Here is a 15248-nt window from a genome sequence, read left to right as displayed (position 1 = left end):
GTGTATGCAGATCTTGTAATTAGCAAGAGTTGATAATACATTCCGTACCCACTAGTACAAATGGAGATTCCGTTAGATATAAAATGTATCTAGATATATTTGCATCACTTATTTACTTCCCATCAGTGAAGAAATCACAACCGTACAATTGTTTCTGTCTACAGATCTCCTTTACTGGATTTGTATTATGGATGACAACTTGTTTCATGGTTAATTTAATTCCACTGCTATTTTATTGGTATTATTGTCATGAAAAATTATGGTACCTTATACATTATTTTTATTCAATAGTCCTATGTTAGATTCACATGATGAGATTTTCAGGGAGGAAACTGTTTCCTATTGTGTATTTCCCTCTGGGTACAAACTTCCAGCACATCTTTTCTTAAAAGGCTACTGTAGAACAATCATTTAACTTCTATTTAACATAAAACCACTGGAATATGAAGGTTGAAAAAATGAAATAAAGTTTTATTATATTGCATACATTCTTACAAAAAGTATACTAATAACTTTTTACGTAAATTTATATTTACATTGCTCAATGCAGAATATAATTTTAAGAACATAATGGAAAAAATGAGAATATTCTCTAGATTTCAGAATAATCATCCTTACTAATTAGACCTCAACTTTGCACAGATGGAAATCATTTTCTCCAAAAAACATAAAAGTTGAGAAGTACCAGATCAATCCATGACCAAACTTCTTTCAGTCATAAGTTAATTATATTGTTAGGATCAAAACTGCATTTTCTACAGTTGTTTGTCTCTTATATCAGCAAACTAGCATAACTAGTAGTGCTCACAACTGATAAGTTATATAAACCAAATGTGCCAAACATGCCAAACCTAAAGTGGTTTTAAAAGATTCACGCATCTCTTTTTCAAGTACTACAAATTATCTTGGAATCTCCAGGTAGAGAATAATAAGTTAGAAGACCAAATGCTGGTGGATAAATTCATTCCTTTTCTAGTTCTGCTTTTACTCACATTAGACATCAATTTTCTGACAACAAATTCATATGCTATATTCCCTAGCCCAATGTAGTGACATCTCCTACAAAAGTTTTATTTTTAAAAGTATTTTATATAAGCTGGTTGCATTAGTTGATCTGAACATGCACTTAGATGAATGCACAAATCTTGTGATTTATTTAATGGGGCTTCCTATGTGTAGCAAGAGATTGTGGAAGGGACAGTGGAAGATGATATTTGTGGGTAAAAGAATGTACTGTATCTACCCTACTGAGTTTCAATCATTATAACACTGAGGCAAGGATGACCCATTGTTTACACTATACTTTTTAGTCTATGTATTGTCCTGCACATTTTAGATTGCAATACAATGCATATTTCAAGTATATAAATATTATACATCCACAATATTCCTGAAGAAAATTCTGAATAAGAAATTGAAATTTTGGGTTTTTTATGAATTTGTGTATAGAATTTGTATAATTCGATCAGAGGCACAATCTCTGCATTTCTCAGTAAAAACTGAAATATAAAAAAGTAGGTGGATTTTTCCATTGTGTAGTTTGATCCTAGATACATCTTCAGAAGTAAACCTCAACAAGTCTAATGAAGTCTTTCTACATGTACCCATAGAAAGAAGTGCAACTATATGTATAAATTGTTTTGTTTAGGATTTGGAAAAGGTCAGTGAATCTACAGTTTGGAAGTGATCTGTGTCTCATTTGTCACAACATCACAACCAGATCTGATCTTCTGTAGTCTCTTCCTAAAGCATGGGAACATCAGGATAACTTTACAAGTCAGAACTACAATTGGAAGAATAACTGCTATTATAAACGTGGGTGGAGTATACCATAAGTACTGGTGTGGATCAATCCATTTATCCCATGCAAATACTAGTGCATGAATAGTACAAAGCAGCAGTGCTAAATATCCAATCTTGCTCTAGGGAAAAAAAAGAAGTATTTTAAATAGAGTTAATTAAGATTAAATATAATTCACAGTACCTGCTAGATACATATATTTAGAAGTATCAGTTAACATGGGTTAAAAAGAACAGCTTAGTCTATTCATGGGGATTAACAGCAACTTGATATCACAAACCAGCAGGCATGGAAATAAATGTTCATTTGCTTGTGACTGCAGGAATCAAACTGTGTCAAAACAAAAGCTAAAAGAGTTGGTGAAAAGTTGATAATCTTAGCTGTATTAAAATTCTATAAGAAATTGATGAATACTCTTTGTTGTTCTTAATATCTATTTGTTTCAAAACATCAGTCAACAAAATATTAATATATAGTACCAAATTCAGGGTTTTCATCTCTGGACTTAAGACATATTTTGTAAAATATATGAAATTCTGTAACAGTAGTCTAGAATTCTAATAAATAAATATTTTTTATGAATTTAAAGAATACACCTCCCTTCTAAAGTAAAAGGGAATATTTTTCAACCAAAGAGCCTCCTTCTCATTACTCGTGTTCCATGAATTATATATCAACAAGCAGAGTAGGAGGATCAAGACCTTACTCAACCTAAAAATTATAGATCTATATCGCTTTTGAATACAGATGATAAGATTTTTGCTAAAGTATTGGCTAATAGATTAATGCAAGTTTTGAAACAAATGATTCATAGTGATCAATCGGGATTTATATCTGGGAGGTATATGAAATATAATGTAAGACAAATTGTAAACTTGCTTGAATATTTGGATAAGAACAACCAAGTCTCCGCAGCATTGATATTTTTGGATGCAGAGAAAGCCTTTGACCAATTGAATTGGCAATTTTTATTGAGAGTTGTTGAGGAGATGAATTTTGGAGAAGGTTTTTTACATGCTATTAAAGCTATATATCAACAACAAACTGCACAAATTATAGTTAATGGGGGGCTAACAGAGACTTTTAAAATTGAAAAGGGTACAAGACAGGGATGCCCCCTATCACCATTATTGTTTGTTTTAACATTAGAGATTTTATTAATTAAAATTCGGGAGTCCTCTATGATAAAGGGAATTAAAATAAAACAGAATGATTATAGATTGAGAGCTTTTGCTGATGACTTGGTTGTGACAGTATCTCAACCGTTACAGTCGGTTATAGACTTGATGGAAATTATAACTCAGTATGGTAAGGTTTCTGGGTTCAAGGTGAATAGTAATAAGACTAGATATTATCTAAGAATTTATCTATGAGTGAAAGGGATATGTTATCTAAATTGACAGGTTTTGAAATAGTGAAAAAGGTTAAATATTTAGGAGTATATATTGCAGCTTCAAATGTAAAATTGTATAAGAATAATTATGAAACACCATGGTTGAAGGTACAAAGGGATTTAAATAATTGGAAAAAAAATACAATTATCATTACTGGGAAGAATTGCAGTTGTTAAAATGAATGTTCTGCCAAAGTTTCTCTTTTTGTTTCAAATGATACCTATACTGAAAAAGGATGCCAAACTTGATCAATGGCAGAAGGGTATTAATAAATTTATTTGGGCGGGGAAAAAACCAAGAGTTAAATTTAAGATTTTACAAGATGCTAGGGAAAGAGGGGGACTCAAGGTGCCGAATTTGAAATTGTATTATGATGCGGTTGCCTTGACGTGGGTTAGTGATTGGCTTAATTTAACTAATAAGAGAATACTTCATCTTGAGTGATGGGATTTGGTATATGGATGGCATGCATATTTGCTTTACGATAAGAAGGTGGACAGGGCTTTTAAATCCCATGTTCTTAGAAGTGCTTTATTGCGTGTCTGGAAAAAGTATTATTATAAGTTAAATTATAAAATACCGATTTGGGGAGTTCCTGGACACGCGATAGAGGGCGTATCTATGGGAGTGAGTTTGGATATGGTTTCTTATAAGGAACTACTTAGATTGCAAGGGAATGATTGGCAACTTAAATCATTAGATGAGTTAAGACAAGAAAACATAAGTTACTCTTGGTTTCAATATACCCAACTGAAAGCTAGGTGGAAGTTAGACCAAAAGGTTGGCATCACAATTACAGATCAAAACTTAGTAAAACAAATTAGAGATTTAAATTGTGCACATATAAAGAGGATATATAATGCTTTAATTGAATTGGATTTGGAAACGGAATTAGTTAAAGATTGTATGATAAAGTGGGCACAAAATATTCAGGAACCAATTTCGTTGGACACTTGGGAGATAATTTGGGTCAGAAATGTTAAATTTACTCAGGCTCAAAACTTAAGAGAAAATTTTTATAAAATCTTTTATAGATGGCATCTGGATCCCAAGAAGTTGTCTAACATGTATCCCAATTTACAGTCTAAATGTTGGAGATGTGGTAGTTTAGAAGCCACCTATTTTCATATGTGGTGGACTTGTAGAAATATAAAAGCTTTTTGGATTAAAATTTGGTGGAACATTCAAAAGATTTTTAAGAGAAAGATAAAGTTTTCTCCGCAATTGTTTTTATTGGGTATTGTTGTAGATTGTGATGTTAAAGAAACTAATTTGATGTTGAATATGATAACAGCAGCACGGTTACTGGCGGGACAATATTGGAAGAAGGATAGTTTGCCTACTATAGAAGAATGGGTGCTTAAAGTTTCGAATCTTGCAGAAATGTCTAAGATTTCTGCTTACTTGAAAGATCATTCACAGGAAAGATATATTTCAGTTTGGAGGAGATGGATAGATTATATTCAGAACAAATATGGGACTAAAAAGTTCCATTTAGCTTATGAGTAGATTTTAGTGGGATATTGTTATTGGTACTTCGTATGTAGTTATGTTAAAGGGGAGTTAAAGCACATTATGAATTTGGTTAATTGTATATTGTGTATAATTTTTATTTAGAATATGATTATTATAACTATAATCCTGTATTTAGCTCTGGGAAGTGGGGGGGGGAAGTGGGCGGGTTTGGGGTGGGGGGGATTTGGGGATATATTGTAAAATTTTGTTTTTGTAAAACTCTTTAATAAAAAAACAAAAACAAAAAAACAAGCAGAGTAGAAATCAAATGAGTAGGAAAAATGTGACTAAGTTTACAGATAGCTTTCTTTTTCATGCATCCCATCATTATTTCACAATTTCAACTGGGAATAGCAGAGATTGAACATCAGACTTGTAACATCCAAGTTCATGTCCTGCTACAAAAATACTTTGTAATGATACATCTGTCCGTCCATATACCTGAATATAATGAAACTCTCTCCAAGTCAATGAGTAGCTGACAGATGGAATTGATGTTACTGCCAACACAGCCAGCAAAGCAAGTGCCAGAATTCCTAGAGATACATAAATCTCCATTCTCCAGACATCATGTTCAATCCAGGCATTTTCCTTTTTTTTCTGTACCTGTGGAAATATTACACTTAAAAAAAATATCATAAGGGCACCTTGACAGCCTACATGTACTTAACATTCAGTTCTAGTTGTATACATTTTGCATAGATAACCCTCTAGGAATCAGATTATATGAACTGACAGCCTATTGTCATTTCTGTGATTGAAATATAAGCTGTGGTTACATCTCAAACAACACTGGAGATTTCCCCTGTGGAAGTATACATGGATCAGGAATTGCAGTGGGAATATATATCAGTGAATATCAGTGAATATGTGTAAACAAACCCATATCAAGTTTACATCTGTATTATTTAAACAAAATAGGAATCAGCTGCTGCTTTGCTTCATTTTCTCAGCTTTGTGTACCAAATTAGGGTATATTCATATTGAAACTATTGTGTTGTTTACACCAATGACAAAAAGAAATTGCATCAGCCTACACCAAAGCAGAGTCAATTAGGCTGAATATTTACTTACTTCAGCAAAGTTTTAACTCCCTAAGAAGATTAGTTCCAATTCCTTGTTAACTTGATTTTCCCAGCATTACTTCCTTTATTTGCTGACAAACAGAATTCCTTCTCAAGCTAAATAAAACCTTTGGCATATTGTGACAGGTAGTGCACTAAGGAATATTTTAAGTGACTAATCAAGGGAGGTTGTCTTGGTAACCACCATTAACCTGCTAGGACAGTCAATGAATCCAGATAGTTTACAAAAAGTGCTATATAATTGATGTGCACAGAGAACAAACAGTCACAAAGTTAATATTTAGCATGGGTGATAGGATGCAAATTACATAATTTTTCCCTTCACATCTACATTTGACAAAACTTTCTGCATGATATACTTTAAACAAAACTATTTAAAATTTCTAGCAAGATTTTGTGTCAATGACTTTCAGTGTGCAAAAAAAATCTCAGCTACTGTGCTCTTGACAGATTCTACTAAGTTGTCTTCACTGGGTAAAAAGCCCAATTCTCAACCTCAATTTAACAATCCCCATGTTGTTAAAATAGCATAGTATCTATAATGTAAGAATAATAGAATGAAATTAATGGATCCTATTGTGATGAAGCATTTACAGAATTAGAACTCTTTCTTTTCTTCACTGAATCCATTTTTTCAGCATTACCCATTAGAGACTAGATCACCAGAAATGCACAATGTGTGTGCGTTTGTGTATGTAGTGATACTGTAATAAAACGTACCTGCTGATATGCCCAGTTTAAGAGTTTGTATCTGTAGGATCTCCTCATTGGATAGCACAAACTGTAACAAGCATGCATGGAAGCAAAAAAGAAGCTAAGAAGCCCAAACTGTTTTCTTGATAACATCCATCTGTCTAACCATGGTGGAAAACGTCTATACTTAGTTCCATAATGGAATTGGAAGCCAGCAGCTAATATTCCAGGTAAATAAACCAAGGCCAGAAGAGTAATTGATACCACTGGTAAGACTTTGTTTATGACCAAGATTGGGATTTTATAAAATACGTTTTCTTGAGCAGTGACAAATGGATGGATGATGTCTCTTAGGAAAGTATAAGTAAATATAAAGAAAGAGAGTATTAATGCTGTTTTCACTGGTAAATGCCATTTAGGAAAAATATCATATTTGCAGTACTTATTGGAAGGAGACTCAAACTCATCTATGTGGGTTCTTTGATGCATGTGAGAGAACACAATTTCTTCAGGAATGCCGGGAACTTGTAAGTCCATAATCTGAAAAGAACACACAGTACACATAAGCCTGTAGAGTGAGTTAGTATTACTAGTAATAGTAGATCCCTGCATTGTTTTTCTTTGTACATTAGTCCCACCATAAGTGTCCTTCCATCTGAAATTTCTGTAAGCCTCAGACTTTATATAAACCGGGATTGTATTTCATTACCTTATTCATGTGTAATTTTAGGCACTAAATTACTTTTGGAAAGCTGGTTCTTCTATGTTTTCCTCACAATATTTTGTGAACTTTCAAATTAGTGGGAAAACATTTTAGCCAATGAAGAGATCTGAAGATCTTAAAATTGACTCTAGATTTTAATGGGAATGTAGCTAATGTTTTCTCCCATAACTTACAAAAACATTTAAAAATGGAAACCTATATTGGAAAGTATCTTGTACTATTTGAAACTAATATTCTTCACTCACTAAAGTTTTGAATTTAGGTTTTGTTTACCTAACAATATAGATAAAATTATCTTGATTAATATAGAAGAGCCATGTTTTTCTGAAAAGACAGATGTGAACATAGTTGAATTTTAGGTTTCCAAAAATGCAGAATAATTGTGGTGTACTTTATTCCAATACCTTAACCTAAACATTATAGCAACACTTGGAGACTAATCAAAAGTCATCTCTTCTCATAGGCCATTTAAATTCGACAAGACAACTATAATGCTAATTAAGGGGATCTTTATATTAATAGTTGTTTCTAAATTCCATATAACTTCCTGCACTGAAATGGGAAGGTCAATGTTTTTACACTCTTACAACATCTTAATAAATATTTTATTCAGGGATGCATTTTTACACTAATAATATTAATTCAGCTAGAAGGTTTTAATGCGTAACTTTGCCAGAAAGTCCAAAGCATATTTTCTACATTATCATGGGAATATAAGTAAAGAACCCAATGTGTTAAAAAAACAAATCAAAAACCTTTTGAACAAGGTAAATCACTGCACCAGAAACCTTTTGTGGGTGATTGGAACATTACGCTCTGTGAAATAATTCCAGAATGTTTTGAGCAGCTTTTACATTTTAAAGAATAGAGAACCAATAAAAAAGGAAAAAAGACCACATACATTCAAACATATCACAGTATAAACATCATTAATATCTTGCCCCCCAACTTATAAGGACCCCCGAACCATCCTACCCTAAGGCCAGAGAGGATAGCCAAATATTTAAAGACTTCTGGAACAGATCTCTGGAGGGATATTATTCAACAGAGAAAGCATGCTTCCTAAATCCTGTTAAAGAAAACCTAAGTCACTGCTTCATTAAAGAAAACTGAAATGTGCCAACACTGCCTGATTTTACTGGATGAACAAAAACATGGAAGAAATAACCCTTATACCATTAAAGGCTTTATATATTATAGCCAGCACAATGATTTGCATCTGGAAGGTCACTGGAAAACAATGCAACTTGTTCTGAAGTGGTGTCATATCGGTAAACTGAGGAATGCCATTGCTCATACTACTGCATTATGAATCAGCTGCAGTTTTTGAGTAGTCTTCAAGGGGAGCCCCATATAGTATTCATTGCAATAGTCAAGCTATACATGGACTAGGCCATGCATGACCATCTATAGGTCCTATGATTCCAGGAGTGTATGTCACTTGAATGCTAGATGGAACTATGAAAAGACTGTCTTTAATACAGACAGCATCTACCTTTTGACCAGGAGCTGTGAGTCCCAGAAAAACAACAGTCTGAAATGGAGAAGTATAATTCCATCCAAGATTAAAGAAAATCCCTAGATAAGGGGAAGGGAAATGTCAAATACAAAGCCATTCAGTTTTGGCAAAATTGAATTTGTTGCTTTTCATCTGGACCCACAGCTTCTAGACATTGGGACAAGGCACTGACAACATCACTTGTCCCATCCAAGGTCAATGAGTTAGGTATGATCTACATATGCTGGGCTCCAAGGCAATGGATGACCTCCCCAGTTGTTTCATATAGATATTATGCAAGAGGGAAGATAGCCTTGAGCCCTGACGCATTCTACAAATGAAGAATATATTTTTCATGCTTGTCAGATCCAGCAACCAGAATCAGATACAAAAATTCACAATTAAGCAATAGGTTTCTTCTGAGCACATCTGGATCCCATATCTAGGAATGTGTTTTTGATATTTGTAGTGAACTGACTTCATAATCATTTTAATGGGCTGATTCTCTTAAGTTTTGTTTTAATTTTAGAAACTTTATGTACATACCTCAGCTTCTACCGCGAGTCCATTTGGAATAAAAAACTCTTGCTTCTTTACCATTATTTACCGAGTATTGATAATTAACTGCTCTATATATCACCATCCCCCAGAAAAAATTGGGGATGGGGCACCAAAGCACCATCCAAGGACAATTTAGAACAGGTAACTTAAAAATATAAAAATTACCGCATTGCTGAAAACCTCCTGTGTTATTTCAGAGTTCATTTTCTCATTTTCATCCTGATCCATAGTCTTTGACCAATAATGTATGTCTGAAAAACAATTTCAGGAGTCTTTTGTTACTTATTTGCATTCCAAAAAAAGATGGTAATAGTGAAATCTATAAATAATCAAAGATACTATTGTTTTGAAAAACCTTTTTTATAAAAAGAGAAGAACAAAATGTTCTTACAAAACTAAATGAAAGTATGGGAAGTTTCTATACTGAGATTTAAAAAATGTTGGATTAAAAAACACTAAGAACTAATGATGCTGTATAATTCATAATTACTAATTTCTAATAATTTGGATCCTTAGTATTTGAACTTTATAGATTTAAATAAATAATGTTACTAGTCTGACTCAGATATTTCTAATATATTTCTTATATTTCTTGCAATATAACTCTTCAAGTTATATTGATGTTCCAATTTTACTGAAAAATCCCATTTTTATAGAAATCTGAGCATTAAGAGTGTATATTTTTATAAACAAATCTGATAACAAACAGGATTCTGACATGGACTCTAGTAACCCTTAGGATATCACTTATAGATCTGATTACATAATAGTTTACATCTGCTACACAGATATCCGTAGAGAGAAAACTGCCATCCTTTTTAAAACGAGAAAGGTTTGGGTGGGTAACTTTCATGCTGTTGTCTGAAGCAATACTTCTATCAAAACTCACTTCAGGCAGAATAAAGTCTTAATGAGCATAAGGGGTCTCATTGTTGAGTATCCATTCCCAAGACTGAAATCTTATCCAGAGTTATCTGAATGTAACTTTTTTTAGGGAAGTCGGAACCATTCAGGACATTTTGCACTGGTAGCAACCTTGACCACCACCATGCATAGTCTTTGACTTACAACCATTCATTTAGTGACTTTTTGAAGTTACAACAGCACTGAAAAAAAAGTGACTTATGACTGTTTTTCATACTTACAACCTCTGCAGCATCCCCACGATCAAGTGATCAAAACCCGGGCACTTGGCATGTATTTATAACAGTTGCATTGTCACGTGATCTGCTCCCCACAAACAAAATCAATGGAGGATTTCAAACATCACATTATACCCAAAATTCCTTGCCCATTGGATCATACAGTGTTTTACATGGGAGAATATGTGGATAAAAGGTTTAATATTCACATTAAATTATAATCTAAAAGAAAATTTCTACAAAATGATGTATCACTGGTATTTAACACCAGATAGGTTATCTAGAATGTATAAAGGTATTTCAAATGAATGTTGGAGATATAAAGAAGGGATTTTTTATCATTTATGGTGGACATGTGATAAGGCAAATAAATATCGGAGTAGGATTCATACATTAATGGAGAAATTTCTTGAAGTGAACATAAAGATTAAACCAGAAACTTTCCTTCTGGGTCTAATGGAAAAACTGGAGAACTGGAAAAAAAATGGAAATCTGATTTTATATATGGTGAGGGCAGCAAGATTGCTCTATGCACAAAAGTGGAAGGATGCCTTGATTCCTATCATGGATGGATGGTTACAAAAGCTGATGGAATTGGCAGAATTGGCCAAATTGACTGTGCTGATAAAAGAAAAGAACATAAGTACTTTTGCTTCTACTTGAAGCCACTTCTGGACTTGAGGTGGAAAAAATTGATATCATGATTTTGGGTTTTACCGATTAGACTGATTTGCCAATTCAGAAATGGCTAGTGCATAAAGGTAAAGGTTCCCCCGCACATGCGTACTAGTCGTTTCCGACTCTAGGGGCCGGTGCTCATCTCCGTTTCAAAGCCGAAGAGCCAGCGTTTGTCCGAGGACGTCTCCGTGGTCATGTGGCCGGCATGACTAGATGCCAAAGGCGCACGGAACGCTGTTACCTTCCCACCGTAGTGGTCCCTAATTTTCTACTTGCATTTTTACATGCTTTCGAACTGCTAGGTTGGCAGAAGCTGGGACAAGTAACATGCGCTCACTCTGTTACGCGGCACTTGGGATTTGACCCGCCAAACTGCTGACCTTCTGATCGACAAGCTCAGCGTCCTAACCCACTGAGCCACCGCGTCCCTGGCTAGTGCATACTACTATAGAAATGTAAAAACTTGAGATTTGAGTTTAATGTCTGATTTTACTGCAACAGTTAGAAGTAAATGCCTTTTGTTTCTTTCCCTCTCCTTCTTCACACCTTGTTTTCCCTTTCTCTACTGTCGTCCCCTACTATTTGCTTTATTTTCACATTTTATGTTATAAATGAATAAAAATTAATTAAAAAAAATTGGAGAAAGCCAGATTTGCTTAACTTCATGATTCACTTAAAACTACAGTGATTTGCTTAACAATTGTGGCAAAAAGGTCATAAAAATGAGGCAGAACGTAACAACTGCCTTACTTGTCAACAGAAATATTGGGCTCATTTTGTAGCCTCAAGTCAAGGACCTCTTGTAACACCCTTTCAAGAGGTTTGCACAGACCTATTTTATTGCACTCAGATCTTCTGAATAACTTGGCAGAGAGCCTACTAACTGCCTATCAAAGAACTTGAGAAATTGTAGAGGTACCAAGATAGGGGAATACATGCAGCTCAGAGCTGAACGGTGGAATCCTTGAATCCTTCTAGTACTGAAGATGCTGTCTAGTGGAGTTACAAAGCATCTGCAAGAAAACCATCAAGCTCAGAGAGCACCAAGGGCTCCAACCTTGGCAACTTTTAAGATCTGTGAACTTCAACTACCACAATTCCCCAGCCAGCCATATTGCCAAGGTTGGATACCCCTGTTCTAGAAGGTACAGTAAAAATGTGTCATTTTAATTCAGCAAAGCAAAGCTTGGAAGAGCCAGGTTGTCATATTCTGAGCTAAATATTAAAGTTAGTTCTGCAGTATCTCAATATGAAAAGTGTACATCGCTGTGTACAGCATATGCAAACAGGGAAATGTTCTTAGCCCCTTTTCCTTTTTTGCTCTAATACTGAGTCTGCCACTTTTTCTTCTTTTCCTATTACTTCCCCTCTTCCTGCTGATGCTGCAAAAGGCAGCTTGCCAGGCAGCTACTGTACTGAGATCTAAGGATAAACTGAGCTTTGCTTCTATGCCAGCATAGTCTAAAATTAAGAGATTCAAATCTACTTACATTAAACAGTCAATTCATTCTCAACTTATTGTCTTCTGTGACTCAAATAACCCAGCAGGCGCCAGACGGTTCTAAGATTAGGGAACTCTAACCAAACCTTACCACTAAAAAAGGGAGCAGAAAACAGTCCCATTAAGGACTTTTCAGAAAGGGGGTGAAAAGAGTTGGCGATGAATACAGTGATAGTGAAGCTCTGAACAGATGCATAACACAGGATAAATTGATTCTAGATCCCACCGACTAGAAATATTTCTTGTTTTCTTACATCTGTTAGAACTATAGGTTTTCTATTTTCAACATTCCGTCAGCAGCATCTCACTCATCACACTGTATTCCGAATCTGCTTTCCTTTCCGGAGCTCGCTTCCATAAGGGAAAACGCGACATTCAGTCCAATTTTGGTCTCCTAAACTTTCGCACGAAACTTGTGACTTTGGGATCTTATGACGTCGGCAACTCCGTCACGTATTCTTGCCCAACATTGCTTTTGTTCGGCCGCTCAAGTTTGCACTGGGAGGGAGGCGGGGGCGGGGGTGTCTTTTGCAGCCTCTAACTAATTCCCGAGCACCCACCTCTGGCTCGGCAGATATTTGGTGAGCGACGTGGTTTGCCTTTCTGGAAGTGTGGATGGGCTGCCCTCTTATAGAATTGAAGTTGGCTCCGTTTTGGTGCTCGGGAATATTCAGCGACCGAACGCTCTGAACTTACGACTTTTTTTCCGCTTTCGGGAGCCGGACGGAACGATTAAGGCCGGCGCAGCGTTTCAGCCAGCCCGGCGTTTCTGCTTGGCTCGACACGTTTGCCGCGCAGCATGCGGCCGTCTCACCTCGCCCCGCCCCTTCCAGCTCCGCCTTTGCATCCTTTTTGTGTGTTTGTGTGTGTGTGTGTGTGTGTGTGTGTGTGTGTGTGTGTGTGTGTGTGTGCCCCCGCCTTTCTTCTGCCTGCAGGGCTTAGCTGATTGATAAGTACCACGTTAATCAAACGGAAAGAGGCAGCGCCCGGGAAAGCCAAACTTTGAAGAATATGCAGATGTAATAAGCAAACATCTCCGTCAACCAGATTAAAAATCAATGCAATCTGCAAACCACCCACCTTCCTGGCTTTGAATAAATATAAGATAAGCAACCTTAGAAGTAAGTACATTAACCACAGAATCTTTAATGCTGTTAGTGTAGGTGGGTGGATTTAGAAGACAAAAATCTATCCAGGGAAGCCGTCTCCTTCATTGACCCCTTCATGAAATTTCAGATTGCTAAGCAACCCCAACTATTTATAATATGCAAATAATTTAATAAATGCTACCGTAACTGATAGTAATAGTCCTTTCAGCCTTGGGGGGTTTATTGCTCACTTTAATCTCAGGCAAATAAATGCAACATGTTGCAACCTGTACTGATGTCAGAAATGGTGGAAAATGCTTGCTTTTAAATTTTCCCTCACTTGCGAGTGCTCTCCTGGTCCTGTCTGGATTCCATGTGAACTGTAGCAGCGACTGTAATCGGCTATTGTACTTTAATTCCTCTATGCATCACTGGACATATGCAAGGGCAACACTGAACATCCATCTCCAGTTGGACTGTTGATCACACAACTTTAGGTTTATCATGCCATCCGCCCAGTGATTTTAACAGGCACAAGCCCATCCCTTGTGACAGGTATTATATATGCAGGTCTCCCTCTGTAGATTTCTGGTTTCCAATGACATTTCCTGAACAGAATAACAGAGTTGGAAGGGATCTTGGAGGCCTTTCAGTGCAACCTCCTGCTTAAGCAGGAAACCTTATACCATTTCTGACAAATGGCTGCCCAATCTTTTCTTAAAAACCTCCAGTGTTGGGGGTCCTGTTTTTATGGCTTAATCCATGCCTTGGGCTCAAATCTACAGACCAGAGACTCCACCCATCTTTCAGCATGTTGCTGCTGCCTTCTTGTCCAAACAATGACCAGTTGTGATATGGAAAACACATCTGTGAGCTCTGTTGGAGGACTTGGGAAAGAAAATGTATGAGTGACACCTGAGCTGCCATTGTTTTGTTGTCCACATGCACAACTACTTTGGGCAGTAGTAGGCTACCGATGGGGGTCATCATCTAGGTCTGTGGTGGCGAACCTATGGCACACATGCCACAGGTGGCACACAGAGCCCCTCTGTGGGCACGCGCGCCGTCGCCCCAGTCCTAGGCCTTCAGGAGAAGGGCGGTATAAAAAAATTTAATAAAAAATTTAATAAATAAATAAATAAATAAATCTGGGTTTTATAAAACCTTTTCGCTTTAGGCCTCTGCCGCCGTGTGCCAGAAAAAAAAGGTTCAATCAATCAATCAATCAATTTTCAACTTCTCGTGGGGAAAAAAAGATCTCACAAAGTTGGAATTGATTGATTGAACTTTTTAGTTCCACCCAGTCTGCCGTTCCACTGCAGACACGCCCACCCAATGGGCTACGCCCACCCGGCACCCCGCCAATACATAAGTGGGTTTGGGGTTGCAGTTTGGGCACTCGGTCTCTAAAAGGTTCGCCATCACTGATCTAGGTGTTATAAGAGCCCCAGCATCTTCCGCCCAAAATGACAGAAAGTCTGTTCTTATGGATGCTGAATTTAACAACAGAAAACACTGTTTATAAGAATTACGAATTAGTTAAAATTTAAAACAGAATTTGGTTATGT

At 36.1% G+C, this 15248-nt stretch overlaps 1 protein-coding gene across 1 annotated transcript; it reads right to left on the bottom strand.

Annotated features, from left to right (window-relative positions):
* Positions 1-1670: 1670 nt before the first annotated feature.
* On the bottom strand, positions 1671-9499 carry STEAP1 (STEAP family member 1; the record flags this gene model as incomplete). The annotated part of the gene is made up of 4 exons (XM_083376752.1): positions 1671-1922; positions 5152-5316; positions 6516-7028; positions 9437-9499. 4 exons carry the CDS (start codon positions 9497-9499, stop codon positions 1671-1673), a joined length of 993 nt encoding a protein of 330 aa, XP_083232878.1.
* Positions 9500-15248: the final 5749 nt, after the last annotated feature.

Source organism: Vipera ursinii (genome assembly GCF_947247035.1).
Source record: "Vipera ursinii genome assembly, chromosome: Z".
Taxonomy (NCBI): Eukaryota; Metazoa; Chordata; class Lepidosauria; order Squamata; family Viperidae; genus Vipera; species Vipera ursinii.
The sequence above is the reverse complement of the archived record's forward strand: the minus strand, read 5'-3'. Positions and strand labels throughout refer to the sequence as shown.